The sequence below is a fragment of the Gracilinanus agilis genome, chromosome 1 (genome assembly GCF_016433145.1).
Source record: "Gracilinanus agilis isolate LMUSP501 chromosome 1, AgileGrace, whole genome shotgun sequence".
In the NCBI taxonomy this organism is placed as follows: Eukaryota; Metazoa; Chordata; class Mammalia; order Didelphimorphia; family Didelphidae; genus Gracilinanus; species Gracilinanus agilis.
In genome coordinates, this window is record NC_058130.1 from 217,902,716 (window position 1) to 217,926,697 (window position 23,982).

The window sequence follows — 23,982 nt, forward strand, 5'->3', positions numbered from 1 at the left end:
ATAAACTGTAGAACAGATGCCAATTTACACTGGTAAAAGTTTTCCTTACTGGAAGATCTCTATACCAATAAAACCATATATCTGGTTTTCATTTAGTTTATTTATGCCGAGATAAAATTATAAGACTTTAAAGTAAGCACAATGGTTGATTTAATTACATTTTACCTTTCTACTCTTTATTCTCAAATTCCAGAAATGCAAATTTACTAAATGAAAAAAATAACTTGATTTTGTTTACATATTAATTTGTAAAATAGCTAACTCAATCTTAAAGACACTAATGGAAAATAATAAAAAAAGTATATGCTTAAGTTTTCAGTACAAGATTTCTGTTAAATGGACTTTAAAAATCAAGTGGCAAATCAATGTTGATGTTTATTTTTTTTTGTTAAGCATAGACTATCAATAAAATTGAAAAACTTTATGTGATTTTTGGTTAGTGAATGAGAAAACCATATGGAGTACCTAAAGTAAGCACTGATTTCAAGTTATAATTCTATTTCTTTTTTTCCTTTCTACTAAGCTTCTTAAACTTGTGGTCACCAAGGGCTTATTTCACCTTCTTAACATCTGGTTCATTCCTTTAATTCTTGAAATCTGGCTAATGTAATTACCACTGTAGATCTTCAGGAGTATAGTGTCAGTAAAGATTTGTTTTAAGTCTCCACAATACTTAACCTCTTTAACATTTGAATCTAGTGACCACATTCTCTTTAAAAACTTTCTCTTCTCTTGTTCAATTCTTTTACCATCTTGCATCCCCTTTCAGGAAAGCCTCTATATTTCCTTCTAAGGTTCAGTCTCTTACCTTCTACTCTTTAAAGAAAACTTTCACTTGGATATCTTGCTAACATTTCAACCCAATAGGATGAAAATCAATCTTCCAAAATTCATTTCCCTACTTGACATCCCTATTTCTATAAATATTTTAAAGAACAACTTCCTAAAATATAAGTTAAAAACTAAGCCTTTGACTCCTGCCTCTCTTAATCTCCTTTTTGATTGAGTCATCAAGTCTTGTTGATTCTTTCATAGTATCTCTAGCAATTCTCTCTCTTTTTTTTTTTTAAATTCTAAAACCAATACTCAGACCTAATTTCTTATCAGAGTCCTGGCATACTGCAGTAGCTTCCTACTTAGTCCCTTAGACCAGTGATGGGCAAACTACTGCCCACAGGCCAGATGTGGCCCCCTGAAATGTTCTATCCAGCTGTGGGACATTATTCCTAATCTGATGAATACGATGAGTAGGATACAATACAATGAAACTTTGACAGATTTGCCTTAGAAACAGACTGACAGATGAGCATGTCCTTTCCTTTTGCCCCCTCTTTAAAAAGTTTGCCCATCACTGCCTTAGATTCACCTCTCCTCTTCCTTTGAATTATCTATAAACTATATTAATCCTACTAAATAACCATTCTGTTGTGAGAATAGCATGAGAACAGCAAGGGCATGTATCAAGCAAGGCTTTGGAATGCCCAGAGAACCCCAGTTTGCAAGGTCTCTGGGTAGCCATAACCTAGAAACAGCTAGACATGTGGCATACTCCTCACACAAGAACTCAACCCTTCTACCCAAATACTATATGTTCTTCCAAGAAATTATTGATGCAGGACTTCTATGAGAAGCTTGGTTAGATGGTCACACAATGACATACTGAATTATCACTTATAGAAAACTCTGTTTAGAGCCACTGAGGTAATCTAAATACATTGTCTCCATTCTGTGAATCACTGACTTCCATTGTGACTGATCTAATTCCTCTGCTTGATTCAAACCCTCTAAACCAGGGGTTGGCAACCTTTTTGGCCGTGAGAGCCATAAACGCCACATTTTTTAAAATATAATTTCGTGAGAGCTGTACAGTGTGCGCTTCTGTAACCGTGCCTAAAAAAAACCCTGACTTTATGGCTCCTGCAGAAAGAGCCATATGTTGCCGACCCCTGCTCTATAAGTATCTAACTGAAATCAATACTTTTGTCACTGATTAGCAAGAGGCTCCTGAATCTATCTGTAAGTCTGTCTGTGACCCTTCTGATCCCAACCTCATTCCTCTTTTATCCTGTTCTGTGACCCACATACAACCTGTCAAGCTGATCTTAACATTTTGTCAAATCATTGGTGTTTGATATTTGACTACAATGTTGCCCAAAGTTTTTTCCTCTTATAATAACAAAAAATTTCAGACCACTATTTCCTAATATGGAAATACTGTTTAACTTTTAAAGTCCTACACAATCTGGTCCACATCTATCTTTCCAGCCTCAACCTCTCACTGAATAACCCAAAATGGTCTTCTCTTTGCACCTCACTCAAGGCACTCCATCTCCCTGCCTATACACTGGTCATCTCACTTGCCTGGAATGTTTGCCCTGCTTATCTTCTCATCTGTTCAAGATGGAGTTCATGCACCATTTTCTGCATGAATCCATTTCCTGTTCTCCATAACTACTAGTGTCCTACCTCTTATATTCAACTATTTTTTATAGAGTTATATTTAGTAATTTTTTATTTCGCTATATATTTTTATGGGAAAGATAGATGGCCCAGTGGGTGGCAAACTGAGCCTGAAACTAGGACTCAGCTTCATGACTACAAATCCAACCTCAGATACTTGCTAGCTATGTGATTCTGGGCAAGTCACTTAACCCCATTTGCTCCAATTCCTCATCTATAAAATGAGCTGGAAAAGGAAAAAGCAAATTACTCTAGCATTTCTGCTAAGAAAACCCTAAATAGGGTCATGAAGAGTCAGACACAACTATGCAGTAATTCAATACCCCCACAAAACCCAACTTGCCTCTGAATGTTCTGATTTATAGAGGGTACCATACCTCTTTTAGGTTCCCAGGTTCCTAATTTCAGAGTCATCTTGGACTTCTTGCACCACATATCCCATCAGATACCAAATCTTGCCTACTCTATCGCTACTCCATGATAATTCACCTTTATCATCTCTCACCTACAGACCCTACAATTAACAGCCTTTTAATTAGTATCCTTGTCTCAAGTCTCTCCCTCAATCCATTCTCCTTAGAGCTACTACAATGATTTTCCTCAAGCCCAGTTTTGGCCATGCTAATGTCTGATTAAATGAACTCCAATGGTACCTATTTCTTCTAGAGTTGATACAAAACTTCCTGTCTGACATGTCAAGCCCTTCACAATCTGCCTCCAAATAATCTTTCCAGTTTTATTTTACATTATTCCCCAACATGTAGTCTTCGGTCCAGCCAAATAGGTCTGCTTCTTATTCTTCACATTCAACATTCCATCCTCTGTCTTCATATCTTTGCAAAGGCTGTCCCCAATGCCTAGAGATCAGCTGAAATATAACTTTTAAGCAACCTTTACTACTTCTTCCTCCAGTTGCAAGCTTCCTACTCCAATTATCTTATAATACACCTATAAATTCTCACACATTGTGTGTATAAAAATATATGTGCATATGTGCAATTTACGTATTATTTATTCCACACACATATCCTTGTTATATCCTTTAATAGACTATAAGCTCCTAGAGAGCACAACTTTTAGATTTTTTAATTAATAACATTTGATTAAAAAAGATTTTTTTTGTTAAAAGACTTTTATTGTTTGATCACTGGAGCCAGGGACTGTCTTTATCCTTGTATCATCCATAGCACTTTGCATATAGCAGGATTATTTTATTTAAAATGTAGCCTCAATTTACAAAGATATCAACTCTATTCTAATTCCCTAGAATTTTAAGAAATAAATATAGCACATTTTACTATTTCCTTCCTTACTAGACATGGTTTATTAAATGTAATTATAATAGCTCTGACTGTTTATGGTAGGATAAGACAGAAATATAAGATATGAAGATCACAGTTTTTTGGAAAAATGTGGCTGCTATGAGATAATCAATGGAATTTTCCTAAATGCAAAACTGAACAAACCAACTTGGGAGAGATAAGAAGCCAGAAAAATAATTATAATACCTAATAAATTTAGAAACCAACTAGAAGTCATTTAAATAGCAATTTGCCTTGGCATTCATTAAAGAAAGGGGCAATAGTCTGAAACAATATAAAGAGAAACCTAGATACACAGTAAGGATTTCTTTAACCAGGGAAAAGGAAATATAAACCAAGTAAAACATCCAAAAATGAGTAAATATGGTAACTAACTGGGAAAAAAATTATATAACTAACTGCTCTCTGCCATATCTTATTCATTTTACAATCCATATAAATTTGGAGTTAAAGAGGTAAAAAAATGTATTTCTTTAAAAAAATTTTTCATTTGAGGTTATAGTCCCAAGGAAGTGCTTAAGATTAACTACTTATCTTTATTTCTTGTTTTCTCTTTCTAAAGGAAATAAATGTGAATGCGGGTACTTGTACACTCACCTGTTGTGAACTGTCCTTTCAATTTCTGAAAGACAGGATCCTGTGCTGTTGCTTGTGCTCTTCTAGCTAAAGATTCAGAGGCAGCACTGGAAAACATGGTAGAGACATTAGACACATTTTCTAGACCAACTCCAAAGGTGCTGACCAACTTCTTGACAAAATTGAGAGTGTGTGGGGTAATTTTGGCATCCGAAACTGCTCCACTTTTCTCAAAAGCTACAGAGTAGCATTTTGCTAGACCCTGCTGAAGTTGTCTGAGAACCTAAAAGAAAAGAGATGAAAGAAGTATTATAACAATTGACCTCTTTAAATCAACAAATATTTATATAAAGGACTTCAGGATTTAAGACAATGTGAATTTATACAAATAAATATGATATGAAAAAGTAGTCCTGAATTAAAAATAAGTCTGATGACCAGCTCTTGCTGACCTAAGTGCTCTATTTAAGTTCACGCTACTCAAAGTTATAATCACGGAAAATAATTCAATTGGTCTCACCCCATTAGAATATGTGGTGCAAATTCAAATAATACAACCACTTCAGGGAATTCGTTATTGACACTAAGGGAGACTGAGCTGTGTTATCCCTTCAATGAATTAACCACAGAAAATAATAACCTAATCCTTTCTTTAACTGATCTTATTTCTATTACCCAGCATAAAATCAAAGTAACCTTCCTTCCAATACCCATTAGGTAAAAGATAAAAATGAATAGGAAATAAAAGTAAATTTTAATATTGGGCTAAGCAACATAAATTGACTATAAACTGGCTGCTAGAAATATTAGAGAATATATTCAAATTTAAATATGTTTTTATTATCTCTGATATTGTTTGCTTCCATTAATGTAGCTAGTTGAGAATAATTCATTTTAATTCAGTAAGTATTTATTAAATGCAAGGCACTTGACCTGGTACAGGGGATACAAAGATGTTAGCCAAACAGCATTGTGCCAGGCACACTGTTACATGGCAGGGATACAAAAAAAAGTCTTTGCTCTAAAGAAGTTCACAGTCTACTGGTAGACACAATGTACAAACAATATACACAGGACAAACTAGGGATAGTCTCAGAGGGAAAATATGAAGTTAAGGAGGCCTAGGAAAGGCTGCTTGCAGAAAATTATACTTTAGCTCATGATTAGAGCAAACCAAGTTCTTGCCCTTGAAGAGATTATACTCTATCATCTCATTAGCTATACTTAAGGTCTATATAGGAAGCAATTTGGCTGACAGAAATAATCATCATTGTGTCTAGGATTTTGTTTTTTTTAGAGGTCTTCCATTTTAGATATGAAATTAAGATTCCTAATAAAAATGTACTAATATGTGAAAAATAAAAATTTAGTCCATAAAACAACCAATTAATTCTATAGAGTAGACATTATGTAATATAACACACATGTAAATCACACCAATATATAAAATTTCCCAATTCATAACCAAATACCTCTTCATGCCAATTTTCTCTGAACCAGACCATCTGATCAACAATGCCTTCCAGAGAAGACAGAAGAGTTGGATGCAATTCCCTCTGCATATGCATAATTCTGCTACAGCGCCACATTGGAGCTGTTGCTCTAATTGGTCCAGGATCTGATGCAGAATGGGACTGATTGCCTACTGAACTTGGTTGCTGCTGTCCAGAATCTGAGAACACAAGCAAAAACTAATCATATCAAATCAACACAAATAAAAAAACATAGTGTGATGTCCCATTGATGCAATTGTTAGATCTGGTTTTTAAAATTCTCTAGAGGAACTATCAACCAAAAAAAGGGGGTAATGTAGTGTGATGTAAAAGATCGCTGGGCTAAGCATCAGGAGAACAGCCATGCTCCCAGTGTTACTGACTGCAGAGGTCCCTTAAACTTCTCACAGAATCTTAGGTTCAGAGCTGGAAGATACCTTAAGAATCCATTTAATTCAATTACTTCATTTTGCAAATAAGGAAACTGAGTCCCTAAGACAGGGAACAATATGTCTCCGGTCTACATGGGTATTAAGTGGTAGAATCAGAACTTTGCCCTGGTTTTTCTAATTTAAAATCTAGCATTTTTTCCTCTGTAATCCAGTGAGTAGATTGCATGAGCAGAAGTTCCTTTGGTGATAAAATGTAGCCTGGATATGCCCATTCTGCCTAACAGTGTGGCTATGAGGATCAAGTAAAATAACATGAAAGCTGCTGAGTCCTTTAACTGGGAAGTAGGGGAATATTAGTATTCTTATTTTACACCATATGCATGTCATGATATATCACTTTCAAAGAATTCTCCAAAGATCTAAAAATATTCTATAAACAAGTTTGAAGCATCTAAGACATGTCCTAGGTAAGTAAATTTTTTATGGAAAAAAAAAAAGATAAAACTTTTACAACACTGGAAAAAACAAGCCTTTATGACTTTTTTTCTAGGTCTATCTATCTTTGATCTTAAAACACAAAAATATCAAATCTCAAAAATGATTTAAAATTATTTTATCAAATATTTGTAAATAAAATTAAGACAAAAGTCTTAATTTATAATTTTCCTTAAACAGAAACATATATTTAAATTCTTCTACATTTATTATCTATTTTGTATACTGCCTAGTTATCAGTGAGTCCAATACTGCTAGAGTCTATTTTGGTAACATGATTCTAATGAATATTTACTATTATAAATGATCAGCACTGCTGCCTATTTGCAATACAAGAAATACTGTCTTCAAAGTTTAGAAGACATTTTTCTTGATATATTAACTCACAAACCAAGCCTAACATTTAAACAAATTTTTAATTCTAAGCAATGCAGATGTTTTCCTTGTGCTCATTTCAAGTGAAATCAAACCAAAAGGCATTTAATAAGCTCCAATATGCATCGGGCACAGTGCTGGACATAGAAAGAAAGGCAAACAACAGCCTCTACCCTCAATGAAGCTCACAATTTTAATAAAAGGAGGAAATTACAGGATGAAGACAGAGATAATACCCTTCAATATAGAACTTTGATATCTACTTTGGAGAAGGGCACTGATATAGTAAAAACACAAGTAGTCTGGAATAAATACTTTATTTGAAATTTAAAGAGTATATAAAATTCTCTGAGCTGTTCTCAACACATTTTATCTATCATTGATATACAGAAGCATAAAACATAGCAAAGAATATTGATGCTTCCTTTACATCTTTTCATTCTTCTCAATTTTTTTTTTAAACCCAGGTTTAAATACTGGGTATTGGTTCTAAGGCAGAAGAGTGGTACGGGCTAGGCAAAGGGGGTTAAGTGACTTGCCCAGGGTCACACGGCTAGGAAGTGTCTGAGGTCACATTTTACCCAGGACCTCCCATCTCTGGGCCAGACTCTCAAATCCACTAAACTACCCATCTGCCCCCAATTCTTCTCAATTTTTGCCAGAGCTTTTGTTTTCCCATGAAAAAGATGTACATTAGTTAAAAAACTCACCACTTTTGTAACGTTCCCTCTGCTCAATTTTTAATGTCAAATATAGAGTCCTTATGGGAAAGTAGACAGCTTGAGGATATACTCTTCCTACCTATTAAAAAATACAAAGGAAATATAATTCATTCATCACTCTTGTTTCTTGATACTGGTAATCACATTTAAATAAAGAAAACAAACTTATTTGTTTACCATATTCTATAAATGAAAAGTTAATCAACATTGAGTATATACAAGATTATTCAACCAAGTGTATACTTAAGCAGTGATCATGTTATATGAATCACATTAAATTCCTGTTTCACTGAAAAGCAGTGAAAACATATTAGTTTAGCTATGTGCCCAGTATCCCTACATACCCCCCCCCACCAAAGAGGACTAAGCTAAGCTAAAATAGTACATTTCTGCATATTCTACTGAGGGACTGTTAATTAGAAGCCTCACTATCATGGTGCCTAATAAATCTGAAGATGGCGAAATGTAAGAGTACCTGGATCAGCACAAAGATCTTATTCATGCACAAAACCAAAGAAAAAGAGATATAATGACACTAGTTAGTTGTTAAATTAGGCCACAATTCCCAGTGAACCCAACACTGTCTGATAGCTGGGCCCATGAGAGAGTAATCTTAAGCCACATAATTGCAGTAGTGAGGCCGAAAAAACAGCCATTTAAGGTAAAGAGATACCATTTTAACCAAACTGAGGTTTTATGGTTCCTCTCACAAGGCTGAATCAACATTATCTTGTAACTTTGGCCTCATAAATCTATTAATCACAATGTCTATTAAATAAGGGAAATAATGCATCTAGCTCAATTGTAAGATAAAGGCTTACTAAATTACAGATTTGTTCACTTTTGAAGAATATTAAACATCCCAGAGGATATTATACTTCAAGCAAAATGCTGAAACCTTGGCAGATATCTGTATCTCATTAATTAAATAAATTAATCAATGTCACAAAACAGAAGCACATTTGTGGAAGTTGTATTTAAAAATAAACATCAGACAATTTATGAAAGAATAAGTTACACTTAATGTGATTCTTACGTTATATTACTAATGGCATAGCATATTTTTTATTTCATTTTACCTTTTACTATTAAATTTTATATACAAGATGCTCAAATCAAAGAGTGACTCCAGCATTATAGAGATTCCATTAGCTATTATGAAAGTTCACATTAAAATGATCAGTAAGTTACTTAAAGCATACTTTATATCACTATTATGTTAAAATTAAATATGTGATTTAAAACACTAAGCAAGAAACATGCTTTCAGAAAATAATATATATAAAAGATTTAAGGAAAGGCTATCTATAGGCAAATAAAAATACCTTAATCAAACCTACCTGACTTATGAGGTTCAAAAGAAGCTTGCCTTCAGAACCAACCAAACAAGTTAATAGCTGTGGAATCCAAGCCAACCACTGGATAGGAGGCACACCTATGCAATATTTATCAACTGCATCTGCCAATGTATTTTTATCATCATCAAAACTCAAGAGCCATAATACCTGCAGAAGAGAAAACATTTTAAAATTCTCAATATATATCTTGTTTGCTATAATCAGTGAGAAGTAGGAGGAAAAGGGAATAGAACAAGCCTATCATATGCCAGGGACTGTGCTTAGCATTTTACAATAATTCTCATTTGATCCTCACAACAACCCTGAGATGTAGGTGCTATTATAATTTCCATTTAAAAATAAAGAGAGTTTAGGCCATGACCAGGTTCACATAGCTAGTAAGTACTGGATGGCAGATTCAAACTCAGGTATTCCTTACTCCAGGCCCAGTGCTCCAAACATAAATTTAAGTATATTTCTCTAATTCTAAAATACCATAGAGATAATACCGGTATGACCGGTTCTTAATCATTGCTACAAATAGACTAAATCTATGGGGAATACAATTCTACCTAGATAGCACAATCATAGTTTTAAAAAAATCATTAACTGTAATTGATGACAATCAATTAGCAGTGAAATGGATAGATTTATTTAGGGAATGTTTTTAAGTACTTTAATAAATCAAATAAATTTAGGCAAGACACTGAAAAGTTATTCAAACTCAAACATAAAAACATAAGCAATATGTAACAATTCCAAGCTGAAATCTAGACAAGAAAGAACAATTCACAATAATTAGCTCTAACTGAGGGATCTCAGGACCTTTAATGCCCAGTTGGAGAAGAAGCCCACTTAATTCACTCAATGATACAAGAAAAACCAAGTGTGATCATACCTAAAGCGTTAACCTGTGTCACCTACTGCATCTCATCCAAATTCATTTCTATAGCAAATTGACATTACCAATCATTAATCAGGTTCTGATTATCACTGTTCAGAAGAACACGAAATCATATAGTTTCTACAACAAAGCATTTTTAAAAAATGTCAATCAAGAAAGTACTAAATTCAAATCAAGGTTTAGAATTGACTAATGCTGGTACCTCTTTTTCCTAGGAATTTTTTCCATCTCAGAATGAATATAACTTTCAAGTAGCAGTACAGTTTAGTGGAGAGAGCATGTGCCTTGCAGTTAGGAGAGAGATGGTTACACACTTAGACACTAGCTATATAATCATGAAAAAGTCACTTACACCTTCTCAGAGGTTCAGTTTTCTCATCTACAAAATGAGGGAGGGAGCACTTTATAAAGCTTTAAAGACCATATTTTAAAGACCAACAGTAACGACAACAATAATAATAAGTTGAATTATTATTATTATTAAAACATAGTCTTCTAACTTGCAGAAAGCGTAAGAATAGATTCACACAGAAAACAATTTCTTTTGATTAAAATGTAAGAGGTACTATTCTGTAGTGGTCAGAATGCTTTGAAGCAGGGAAGACATGTTCAAGTTCTATCCTTGATACCTATTGACTATGTAGCCCTGGAAAGTCATTTAACTTCTTAGCGTTCTAGGCAACTACTTACCTAAAACTGCGGCTGAGGAGGTGCAGACTTGCACTAGTAGAGAAAACTTCCTTACCTGGGAATTTCCTATACCAATGAAATCAAAGATCCAGTTCTTGTCTCTTTTCTTAGATATTAATTAAAATAAAACTGAAAGCTATTAAAAATATTTACTTTCCTAACATTTAAATGTAATTTTAAAACAATCTTTAAAGCCATAAATAATGATGAATAATTTAGAAGGATATTCACTGTTTATGGTTGGACTATGCCAATATAACAAAAATGAAAATACTTCTCACAAACTTAGTACTATATCAGGCTACTAGGGAAGGGAAAAGAAAAAAAAAAACATATAAAATTCATATGGAGGAATAAAATATCTGGAACCTTAAGGGGGAAAACGTTAGAATAATGGTGGTGGTGGTGGGGATTTCCATAATCATATTACAAAGCAGAAATCAAAATTATTTGATATTATTTAAAAAATAGAAAATCAGATCAGTGAAACATGCTACATAAGGAAGAATCTGAGATAACTGAATTAAATAAGACAATGTTCGATAAATCTAAGATTATTAATTATTTAAGGAAGAATTCTCTCTCTGACAGGAACTGGCAGGAAAATTGGCAATGCTTTAGTAGAAATCGTATTTAAATCAACAGCTAATGCCATATAGTATAAAAAGATCAAAATAGATAAGTGACCTAAATATAAGAGGTCAAATGAGATTGGATGAGAACCAGATGAAATCATCTTTCATAGTCATGGCTAGAGGAAGAATTTTTAAAGAGCAAATGTTAACAGTAGGTAATTTCAAACAAAAGAAATGTAAAAAGCTTTACAGGTAAAAAATCAATGTAATTAAAATAAGAAAGGAAACTGTCAATTGGGGGAAAAATCTTTGCAATAAGTATCTCTTATAAGAACCTCATATATAATTTATTAAGATTAATAAGGCCGGGGGGCAGCTGGGTAGCTCAGTGGATTGAGAGCCAGGCCTAGAGACAGGAAGTCCTAGGTTCAAATCCAGCCTCAGACACTTCCCAGCTGTGTGACCCTGGGCAAGTCACTTGACCCCCATTACCTACCCTTACCAATATTCCATCTATAAGTCAATACACAGAAGTTAAGGGTTTAAAATTAAAAAAAAAAAAAGATTAATAAGACTGAAGACCAATAGTCAAAGGATATGACTGGTCTTCAAAATAATTATAAAGATAACCATAAAGACTTAACTACTACTAATAAGGGGAATGCAAATCAAAACATCTCTTAGATTTCATCTCACACTCAGCAAATTGGCAAAAACAAAAATAGTCAATTGTTGGAATAGTGAAAAGACAGGCATACAAATATTATAAAAAGTGCCTTGCACATAGCAGGTATTCTATAAATGTTATACATTCCCTTCTCCTTTTCTTATCATTCAATACAACCACTCCTCCAGAGCAATTTGGAATTATGCTAAAAAATGTTGAAAATATTGTATACCTTTTTTATCCAGAGATCTCACTGCTAGACAAATATACACCATTATATTCCTAACAGGACTTTTGTGCTAGTGATGATTTGGAAAGAGTAGGTGTCCTCTGTTAGGGAATGGCTAAACAAAATGTAGTATATACATGTAATCAATGTTACTGTCATTTTTTAAAAAACATCACATTTGAAGAATTTGAAAAACAGATGACTTATGTGAACAGAGGCAGAGTAATAAAAACTAGGAAAAAAGATACCAATAAATGCAGAAATACCAATGTAAATAAAAAAGAACAAAAAACTAAAACACCAAATGCTATGTAATCATAATAACCAAGAGGCTTTGCCCTGATGAAGAGTTGAAAAAAATTACATTTTCCCCTCTTCCTTTGCAGAAGTGGGAAAGTATGAGGATGAAATATTACATAAATCAGACTCAGATAAAGGATTGGTGGATTTTACAGAACTGTTTTCTTTCTTTTTAGAATTTCATCATACATGATATCTCAATATGTAGGGAAAGGCAAAGAGAGATACTTAGAAATACAGATAATGTAAAAAACAAAAAGATATAAATGAAAAATGTTAAACCTCCAACTATTCCTGAAAGAGCCATACTGACAAACTAAAAGTATTATGTAATTATGTTGTGATTTCCAAACATAGTTTCATAACATTCTACATTTTCCCCCCAATTATTTTAATGGAATCAGGAGAGTATATAAAATGTCCAACTTGTAAAAAAATATATCATATAAAATACATCATATAATGTATTTCACATGTTTATATGCTAATGTACATATACATTAAGTACCATACCATACTTTTAGAAGAAAAAAAGAACTACAAAACTGGGAAGTAGAGGTTAAGCAAAAACCTTGGAGTAGGAATAAGAAGAATTGGGTCTGAGACCCAATACCACCACATATTAATAGTGTAATCCCAAAAGAGCCATTTAATTTCCCTGGGCCTCAATTTCCTCATAGATATAATGGAAATACTACATGTTTTATCTATCTCACATAGTTGTGAGGATCAAGTGTAAAAGACACTGTGTAAACCAAGGATATATAAGTGTGAGTTATTATATTTACATTTAATACTTAAAAGAATCTTTTGTTTTACTGTGTACTTCCTCTTCTACTAATACATCTATTATTATTAGATGAACTCTGAGAGTTGCTGTGGCCTATAGCTAATCTGATAATGAACTCTCCTATTTATCAGGGCGATATTCAAGTAAGAGACATATATCTGCAGCCCATTTTAGACTGAGAATCTAACTTGAACTCACTCTACCTCACATTCCAATGGCAAAGACTCTGAGAATCCATGCCATTATTGGTCATCAGAGATGGGTCCATATTCAATATGATCTTTAATGTTATACTATTATCTCCAGGATTAAGTCAATAAAAATTGAGATATATTACAAGTCTTACTATGATGCCTCATTGAGTTTCCAAAGACTATCATTAGAATACAAATACTGCCAAATGTGTCAATTTGGAAAGGTTTCAAGTATAAGCCAAGTGATAGTTGTTGTCTTGCTCTCTGAGAACTAGATTGGTTAAATTCAGAGAGACTTACTCAAAGAGGACCTGTTCAGGTTTTTTGTCACCAAAATTTTAAAAATTGCCTACTGCAATCCTGGTGGCCAAGGAAATACTTGCAATTTGAAATGTTTGTTGAGATATAGAAGCAACCAATAATTAAGCCATAATTCTAAAAATCTTGGGAATAGTATATTTAGAAGCATAAATCTAAAATGAGTTCATTCTGGATCTTAAGATTCTGGGCCTTCACAAAGACCGGATTAGTAATTATCTCATTATTTTAAAACACCATCAAGTACAATTATTAAAATGAGTTAATTTTAAATTTAAGAAATGATTTTTAGTTTAAAGTGGAGCCATGAAAGGAGGGTATGTCCTTCAATTGGGGAATGGCTGAACAAACTGTGGTATATGCTGGGATGGAATACTATTGTGCTAAAAGGAATAATAAACTGGACTAGTTCCAGGTGAACTGGAAAGACCTCCAGGAACTGATGCAGAGTGAAAGGAGCAGAGCCAGAAGAACATTGTACACAGAGACTGTTATACTATGGTAAAATTGAATGTAATGGGCTTCTGTACCAGCAGCAATTCAATGACCCAGGACAATTTTGAGGGATTTATGGTAAAGAACACTACCTACATTCAGAGGAAGGACTGCAGGAGAGGAAACATATAAGAAAAACAACTGCTTGAACGCATGGGTCGGGGTGGACATGATTGAGGATGTGGACTCAAAACTACCACACCAATGCAACAATTTGGAAATAGGTCTTGATCAAGGACACATGACAAAACCAGTGGAAATGTGCATCGGCCATGGGTGGGGGGAGTGCGGGGGGTGAAGGGGAAAGTAGGAGCATGAATCATGTAACCATGCTAAAAATGAATATTAATAAATGTATAAATTAAAAAAAAATAAAGTGGAGCCATGTCAAAACCTAATAAATTTTAAAACCACTACAAATATATCACAACTCATCTAAAAAGTAAAGAATTAAAAGCTAAGAAAAATCTAAAAATTTACATGGGTATGATGGAGAGAAATTAAATTTATATGTAAATCTCTTATATTATGTAGATCAAGGATAATTTCTGCTAAAGTAACAATGGCACAAGACACACCTTTTCTCAAAGTTTGGAAAAAATTCAAATAGAGATTTAAGCCAAAATTTGAGACAGAAGAAGTTTCTAGATTAAAGGTCTGCATGTGGATTTTTTGAAAAGCAATCAATATAGTTATAAACTGTGCTTTAGTTGCTGAACATGGAATCAAAATTAGAATATGAATCATTATAAAGTTCTAAGTAAAAATACAAGTCATCAACATTGAGAGCAACAAAGAAAGTTTGATTCTGATATTATCCTTATGTAAGAAGCGGTAACATATTTTACTTATTTCTTTCATGGAAGATATCAAAGAATGCACTGACATGATTCCTACCCTCATGAGCTTACAATAACAATTCTAAATCTAAAATGCTATCTCAACATATATGATCAAATAACAAAGATCAATAGTATAATTCTTAAAGGATAAATATTGGGAGTTGAGTTCAATTTCCATTAGTATTTATGGACCCAGAGGAATTCTGTTGCAGTGTCATTAAGGTTAATCAACTAACCAACAAGTATCATTAAGCATGGATGTACTTCTCCAGTCTTACCTTGGCTAAGTATTTTCTTGATTTGCTCTCATTCTGATGCCGACATGCATGCAAATAGCAAGTGATGGCAGATACACCAAGGTGAAGCTGGCGCTCCTTCACAAATATATTCTCCAGGTAATCACCCCACATTGCCCAGGCCTTCACCAACACATCATGCATTTGCACAGCTGCTGAGAAAGCTTTGTTTGCCTCCTCAGACCTATCAGGATAATAATATATAAATAAATATATGTAAAAGAATATGTAAATAAAATATGAATTTAAACATTTTAAACTTAGTCATATTTACAAGTGCATAGCATTCCAAATAATTCAAAATAGAACATACCCAAAACACAGTAGAATTGTTCCTTTTAACTATAAGTTTTGATATAATTCTAGAATCTAAACTGATCACTTTAATGACTAGATATATTTGCAGTGAAGCCAGAATGAGAAATGAATTGGGATAAATCATTTTATCTCCTTGAAATCTCAGCTTCTTTATCTGTAAAATGAAAGGACTATAAAGTCCCTTACAACTCTTTAAGAGTTTATGGGGTATTTTTTATGATTTCTGAGGAAAGACATAACTGTATATACTGTGAGATCCCAGTGAAGGACTTGGTTTCCAACTCTTCATTTTCTAACTGCAAATTCCTCAAGTCTTAATTACTTGCTAAGCTAACTTCATTTTTATTTCAGATTAGTTTAATTCACTTCTTTACTGTCAAATGTCCCACAGTAGCCTTGACTAATAAGCATTTCAATACTCTAATTAATTAGCAAGTGATTTAAGCCCACCTCCGCAAATTTATATGAATGTATTTCTAAATGGAAGATAAAAATAGCTGAGTGAAGTTCCAAAATCTAAAGATTTATTTTTTGAGAGTTAGTACTAAAACAATCTCAACTAGAAAAAAAAATAGCTTGGAAAATAAGAGAAATATACAAAAGAGATTACATCTAGACTGGGAGAAAAAACATTTCAATGTAACGGATCATATTGAAATAACTCTAAAACAAAACTAACATTATATACTAGAATAAATTGTATTTACCAAGTGAAAAGGATAAAATTTTTACATTTTTTTCTTTTTTAAATTTCATGGAAAACATGATAAAATGTCTATGTTAGAAGATACTTCTGATTAAAGTTTTATGCTGGAATCTTAATTTTTTTGGAACATTTAACTACTTAAGCTTAAAAATTAGTATAATTCTGAGCAAACATAATTTGACTAAAATTGATTTTCATAAAGAAACTTCAATTTTTTAAAAATTCTTTTAAATAATCTTCTAAATTTTGTTAATAAGTGAACCTAAAGCCAGATTTTTTAAATCAACAGACTCTAAATATTCCCCTGTGCCTTGCCATTAAAAAAAATAAGGACAATAGCAGCACTGGTAAGTCATATAACACACACTGCATTATTCAAAGGACTACAGAAATTCAGCATTTTGTGCTCCATTTGCTGGATGCACAAAAGTACATAACTGGATAACAACCACAAACACTAAATGTTAGTTTCCAATAAAAAGTTGTATAGTCCATATTAAAACCACCTGCTGCTAATTAACTATATAGGGAAATAGAATAACTTCCCATCTCTAGACCTGACTCTTAATCCACTTAGCCACCCAGCTGCCCCCTAAATTTTTTTTATAAAGTATCTGCGATCCTCTAAATCTTTAAACAAAGTTATTGTTATTTCTCTTTTTATTTTACCATGCTGTCTCATTATGAAGTATTATTAAAGGGCTTGTGTTCCAGAAAGCCACAACAGCAGAACACAGGTTCTGGTAAGATCAATATGGAACTGCTTCAAGTACATGTCCATTATGAGAGAATTTGGCTAGCTGATTTTAAAGAAGTTTATTACCAGTTATTATCACTAGGCATATTTTCTGGTCACACCAACTCATGAAACAGTCAACAGTATGGCACAGAGAGGTTTTATTTTATAACTGTGCCATATAAATAAAATCAGATCCTTAAAGTATTGAAGCAAGTAATGAGTTTTTACTGACTCTAGATAGGCTTTTTTCAAAATCCTTTTGAGAACTATTCATTTGCTCATAGCCAAATGACACTACAGAACTGAGCTTCTAAACATTCTTCATATAATTAGAAGTGGAACATGACAGTTTAATGCCAGTATATGAAATAGTGAAACACAGACAAAATAGCTTCTACCCATTAGGGTTCCCAGATATCCTGTTCACTTTGGATAAAGGCACAAGATTCATGCCTCAGTCCTATTCCACTTATTTCACATAATTCTAGGTTCTACTGACTGCCGCTACCTACTTCATTCCCTACTCTCTTTTAGTCCCATTAGTTCTCCCCCTCATTGGGACATTTCCAAAGCATAATCTCTATTTAGGTTCTCATTCACTGCCAATGCTGACTCTCCCATGGTAGTGAAAAGCAGAGATGAGAAGAATCAATTTTTAAATCCTAAAACCACTCCCTCTCTCAAGTCTCCCCAAGTCCAAAGTCTGAAGACACAAAGTTCTAAAAATTAACAATGCCTATAAATTCAGGTGGTTTCACATTTATCATAACATTCTTTTTTTCTGAGAGGTATGCTTCTGCTCTATATTTACGTTATGTTTTCGGTCACTAGGTAAGAAAGGTACAATGCCATTTGGTGTGGGGAAACTGCATTTGGAGCCGTACATTTTGCTACTGATTATGTATGTGACCTTGGTCAATATGGGTCTTACAAATGAAGGAAACAGAATAGTTGATGAAGATAAGATGATAATTACTAGCATTTATGTAGCACTTTAAGGTTCATAAAGTACTTTATAAAAAACCCATTTGATCCTCAAAACAACCCTCAGAGATAGATGCTATTATATCTCCACTTTGCAGATGAGGAAATTGAGACAGAGTAAATGATCTGCACGACATCATACAACTAGTAAGGGTCTGATTCCAAATTTGAAATCAAGTCTTCCTCACTACAGGCTCAGTACTCTATTCATTATACTACCTTATCTCTAAAGTCAATTTCTGGTCAGAAAAGAACCAAGTTTTTTAAAAGTGGACATAAATTAAAAAGGAAAAAATAGAGAAAGAAAAGAATGGAAAACAAATACCAGGTGTCAGTAAATAAAATCAGAAATAAAACTCCCTCTTAACAAGTTTTTCAGAGACCAAACAGTAGTAGTTCTATTATTCAGGGGCTTCTCCCCTCATTGGTGGATTAACCAGTACCTCCTCCCTAGCTTTTGTTTTGGCTCTTCTTATTGCTTCTTTTTTTCCCCCTTGCTTTTGAAAACCCTTACCTTCTGTTTTAGACTCAATATTACATATGGTCTCCAAGGCAGAAGAGCAGTTCGGGCTAGACAGTGGGGTTAAGTAATGTGGTCTAGGGTCAAACAGCTAGGAGTAGACATCTAAGGCCAGATTTAAATCTCTCATCTCTGGCCTGGTGCTCTATCCACTGAACCATCTAGTTGCCCTGCTCTCAAAGCTTCTTTAACACTTCTATCAAGTGGAACTCCAAGGCATATTTTTTTTTTTTTGCTTCACAAGAGATTTTGTAGGGTTTGTCATTGAGAAGGGAGAAGATACTAGTTAAAATAGACCACATAGAAAATACTTCATTCATTTGTAAACCTCACTACTACAGACTGGGTTATATGTATTTCCAAAAGTGATCTAACTAGAATAATATAAAATGAATGAAGAAAAAAGCATCAAAAGAACAAACTATCCCAAAATTACCAATAAGTTAAAATTTTACATGAAACTATTTTAAAAAAGTGCTTTCCTTTTGTGTAAAAAATTTTTTTTAAATAAAAAAGTCACGAGAAAATTTAGCATATTAAAAAACCAAATCCAATATACTAAAGTTATAAGAATTTTTTTGGGCTAAAAAAATTAACTCTGAATTCTGGTTCAATAGGAGAGCACACAACTGTGTAATTATGATCTGTGGTAATGCAGAAATTAAAACGACTAGCATTATGGAAAACAAGATGCAAATGCAAATAACCTTGCCTGTCAAATAGCTTATTAAAAAGCTAATTAGCCTCAATATTACATAGCCTCTTTATTTTCCCCAACAGCCTTCCATGTCCTTGGTTAGGCTGCTTTGGCACAGATTACTATGGGAACAGTCTGATAAATGAATTACTCAACCACTATTTTCCATTTCTAACAATAGTATTTGTCACCACTATGTGATCCTCTCATTTTCTACAACTTATCTGTCTCTATAGCTCCTCTGACAATTTTTTATAGGCTACTTCTGAACAGGTGACAAAGAGGGACAGCCAAATATTCATATGACCTTTAATTTCTTTCATAGTTTGTATTTTGAAAGTTATTAATCATTGGTGAGAACTATAGGAGTCAAGAAATTTTTTCATTTCCTCACTCATATTTCAATATTTCAAAGACTCCCAATGGATACTGCTTTGGCAGATAGTCTTCAAAAGGTTGTTGTAGCAAAAACATTCACCACCCAATAGTCAACTTTCTGGTAATGCGTCACTTTGTAACACACAGGCTGGTGCATTAATGACAAAAGATACAAATGACCAGACTGAAATTACAAGTTTTATAGTATATGTCAGAATATATAATGTTCAGGGAAACTGAGGACCAAAGAGGCTAGGTTGTTTGCCAACGGTTCAAAAGTATAAATATTAGGATAAAAGGCAAACTGACCATTGTTTATTACTCTATAACAGGGGTTGGCAACCTTTTTGACCGTGAGAGCCATAAACACTACATTTTTTAAAATGTAATTTTATGAGAGCCGTACAGTGCTCACAGTGCGCGCTCATGTAACAGCGCCTGAAAAAAATTTGACTTTATGGCTCCTGCAGAAAGAGCCATACATTGCTGACCCCTGCTCTATAAGAACTAAGCATTACATTATTATTTGATGTTATGTCAGAAATTCTAATTGGAACAATGACAAAAGAAAATGAATGAATAAATATAGGCAAAAAAAGGGGAAAATTCTTCATTTGCAGATAATATAATGAGACAATAAGATTCAATGAAAAATTCACTGTAATTGCTTCTATAAATAAGGAGAAATTCCAGAAAATAGTCTTTCTATATAATACAATTTTACAAGGAAGAAATAAAGAGGGAAATCCATTCAAAATAAAATATTTGGGTGCAATAGCAAGTTTAGATTGCTCTAGCAAATATGAATGCAACCAATAGCGAAGATTTGGCAGTGATATGAATGATGGATTAAAGTAGAAAGAAAAGGCAGAGAGTTTGTATTTTGTAGTATTGTGTTCAATACTATGTACTGAATTAGTACATAGAACAAAAGATAAGAAAATCTCAAATTAGAGTGGTTGTGGTGTGAGGAAACAATAGCAGAAAAAGTAAAAAAAACGTAAAGAGATTCAACAAAGATTTGGCAACTGGGGTGCAGGTGTAGAGTGAGAAAAAAATGAAAGGTGAAGGATGAATCTTAGGTTTTGAACTCTAGGATACCCTAAAATATAGGATGGTACATGAACACTACAAAGGAGGATCATTCTGATAGGTAAGAACTACAACAAAGTAATTTAATAAGAATTCAGGGAGAAGAAAGCATCTAAAAGGAAGGCTATTGTCAATGATGTCAAATGTTATACAAAGGTAGGAAAGGATTATGGCTGAGGAAAAAAAAGCCATGTGAGGGGTTCAGCAGCTATGCACAGTGGATAGAACACCAGGTCTGGAGATGGGAGGTCCTGGGTTTAAACCTGGTCTCAGACACTCCCTAGAATAGAGATGCAAAAATGGGTAAGTCACTTCATCCCAATGGCCTAGCCCTTACAGCTCTTCCCTCTTAGGGTCAATATTTTGTATGAATTCTAAGACAGAAGGCAAGGATTTAAAAAAAGGGGGGGAAAGGTCATTGGATTGAATAATAAAGAGATCATTGATGGCTTCAAAGGGAGCCATTAAGGGATTACGATATGGATGGAAGCCAAAGTGAAAAGGACTGAGAAGAAAGGGGAAAGTTAAGACAGTATATAGATCATGAGTCAGACTTTAGGTTCTTGTCCTGATTTTTACATTACTCAGATGCATGGTTTCAGGAAAAATTATAGAAATTTTTAAGGCCCTCAGGTTCCTCAACTAGAAAATGAGAAACCTGGACAAAATGGCCTCTAAGGTCTTTTCAGCTCTGAAATCCTGTGATTATATTGTTAGCATCAATCAGTAACATTTACCATATGTGAAAACATTTATTATAACCAAAAGAGAAATGTTACCATATACTATGAATTTTATAAGCAAAATCATTTTCTTAAACTGAGTAAAAACTTATTTAAACACTACACACCTGAATGTCATCTTGTTACCATTTATAACTCCAGTGTCTAACTTGAACTATATTTCTGCAAAATAGGAAATCTTCAGAAAAAACATTTTTTCTCTATTAGCTTGAAGAGTATGTGCTAAAAACACAGGAACCAAACCAACATTATAGATGTTCTAAATGTTCAGTTAACTAATTTCTGAAAAGCTTTTTAAAAAACATACCAAACTAAAAAAGAAGAAAGAGATGAATGAATTTGGCAATGCGACTAAAAAAAAAAAACCCTAGAAAAAGAACAAATTAAAAATCCTCAATTCAAGCTAGATTGGAAATTCTAAAAATCAAAGGGGAAATTAATAAAATTGAAAGTAAGAGAACCACTAAATTAATACATAAAACTAGGAGTTGGTTTTATGAAAAAACAAATAAAATAGAGCATTGGTTAATTTTATTTTAAAAATAAAAGAAAATCAAATTACAGTATCCAAAATGAAGAAGGTAAATCACCCAATGAAAAGGAAATTAAAGCAATCATTAGAAGCTATTTTGCCCAATCTAAGTGAAATGGATCAATATTTACAAAATTATAAATTGCCCAGATTAACAAGGGAGAAACATAATATTTAAATAATCCTACCTCAGGAAAAGGAATTGAACAAACCATCAATGAACTTCCTAAATAAAAACTCCAGTGAATTTACAAACGAATTCTATGAAACATTTAAAGTAAATTAATCCTAATACTAGATAAACTATATAGGAAAACAGGCAAAGAAGTAGTTCTATTAATTTCCTCTTATGACATAAATATGATGCTGATAATTTAGCTAAAAGGAACAAAAACAGAGAAAGAAAATCATATATAGATGCAAAGATTTATTATTATATAAAGATGCAAAGAATATAGATGCAAAAAATTTAAAATAAAATACTAGCAAGGAGACTACAACAATATAGCACATGGATCATTAACTATAACCAAGTGAAATTTATACCACGATTACAGCGTTGGTTTAATATTAGAAAACTAATAGCACAATTGACCGTATCAATCACAAAACTAAGAGAAATCACATAATTATCTCAATAGATACTGAAAAAGGCTTTGCCAAAATACAAAACCCATTCCTATTTAAAACACTAGAAAGCATAGGAATAAATGGTCCTTTCTTTAAAATGAAAAGAAGTATCTATTTAAAACCATCAGCAAGTATTACTAGAAGCCTATTCAACAGGATCAGGGGTGAAGAAAGGATACCTATTATCACCCCTATTATTTAATATTGTATTAGAAATACAGGCTTTAGCAATAAAAAGAAAAAGACATTTTAGGAATTAAAAGAGGCAACAAGGAAACTAAACACATTCTTTGCAGATAATGCAATGGTATACTTAGAGAATCCTAGAGAATCAAGTGAAAAACTAGTTGAAATCATTACTAAATTTAGCAAAGTTGCAGGATACAAAGTAAACCTACACAAATTATCAGCATTTCCTATATTACTAACAAAAGATAGAGAAATTCCACATAAAATAACTAGACAAAATAAAATATCTGGAAGTCTATTTGCCAAGACAAACACAGGAATTATATGAACACAATTACAAGACATTTTTCACACAAATAAAGTCTTATCTAAACGAATAGAAAAATATGAATTGCTCATGGGTAGGCCAAGCTAACACAATAAAAATGACAATTGTATTTAATTAACTTATTAATATCAATCAAATGATCAAAAAATCATTTTATGGAACTAGAAAAATAATAATAATTAAATTCATCTGGAAGAAAAAAGATCAAGAATATCAAGGGAATTAATGAAAAAAAAAAAAAAAAAGTGAAGGTGGCCCAGCAGGACCAAATCTCAAACTATCCTGTAAAGCAGTAATCATCAAAACAATATGGTACTGGCTAAGAAAAAGAAAGGTGGATCAATGGAATAGATTAGATACACAATTCGTAAATTGGGTAAATGACCTTAGCAACCAAGTGTTTGATTAACACAAATGGCCCAGTTTTTGAGATAAGAACTCACTATTTGACAAAAACTGCTGGGAAGACTGGAAAATGGTATGGCATAGACCATTATCACACATACTATACCACGATATGATCAAATGGGTATATGATTTAGACATAAAAGGTGACACAATAAGTAAACAAGAGGTATATGGAATAGTTTATCCAGTAGATATATAGAGAAGAGAGGAATTTATGACCAAAAAAGAGAGAACATTACAAGATAT

At 33.0% G+C, this 23,982-nt stretch overlaps 1 protein-coding gene across 1 annotated transcript in view; it reads right to left on the reverse strand.

Moving 5' to 3' along the window:
• The window catches only part of LOC123234219 (transformation/transcription domain associated protein), a 175,911-nt gene that overhangs the window by 26,405 nt on the left and 125,524 nt on the right, over positions 1–23,982 (reverse strand). Inside the window, exons 63-67 of the mRNA XM_044660153.1 lie at positions 15,455–15,656; positions 9,176–9,340; positions 7,824–7,914; positions 5,831–6,030; positions 4,380–4,641 (exon numbers count right to left, since the gene is read on the reverse strand). Of these exons, the coding sequence (XP_044516088.1) occupies positions 4,380–4,641; positions 5,831–6,030; positions 7,824–7,914; positions 9,176–9,340; positions 15,455–15,656 (920 nt within the window). The remainder of the gene's footprint in view (positions 1–4,379; positions 4,642–5,830; positions 6,031–7,823; positions 7,915–9,175; positions 9,341–15,454; positions 15,657–23,982) is intronic.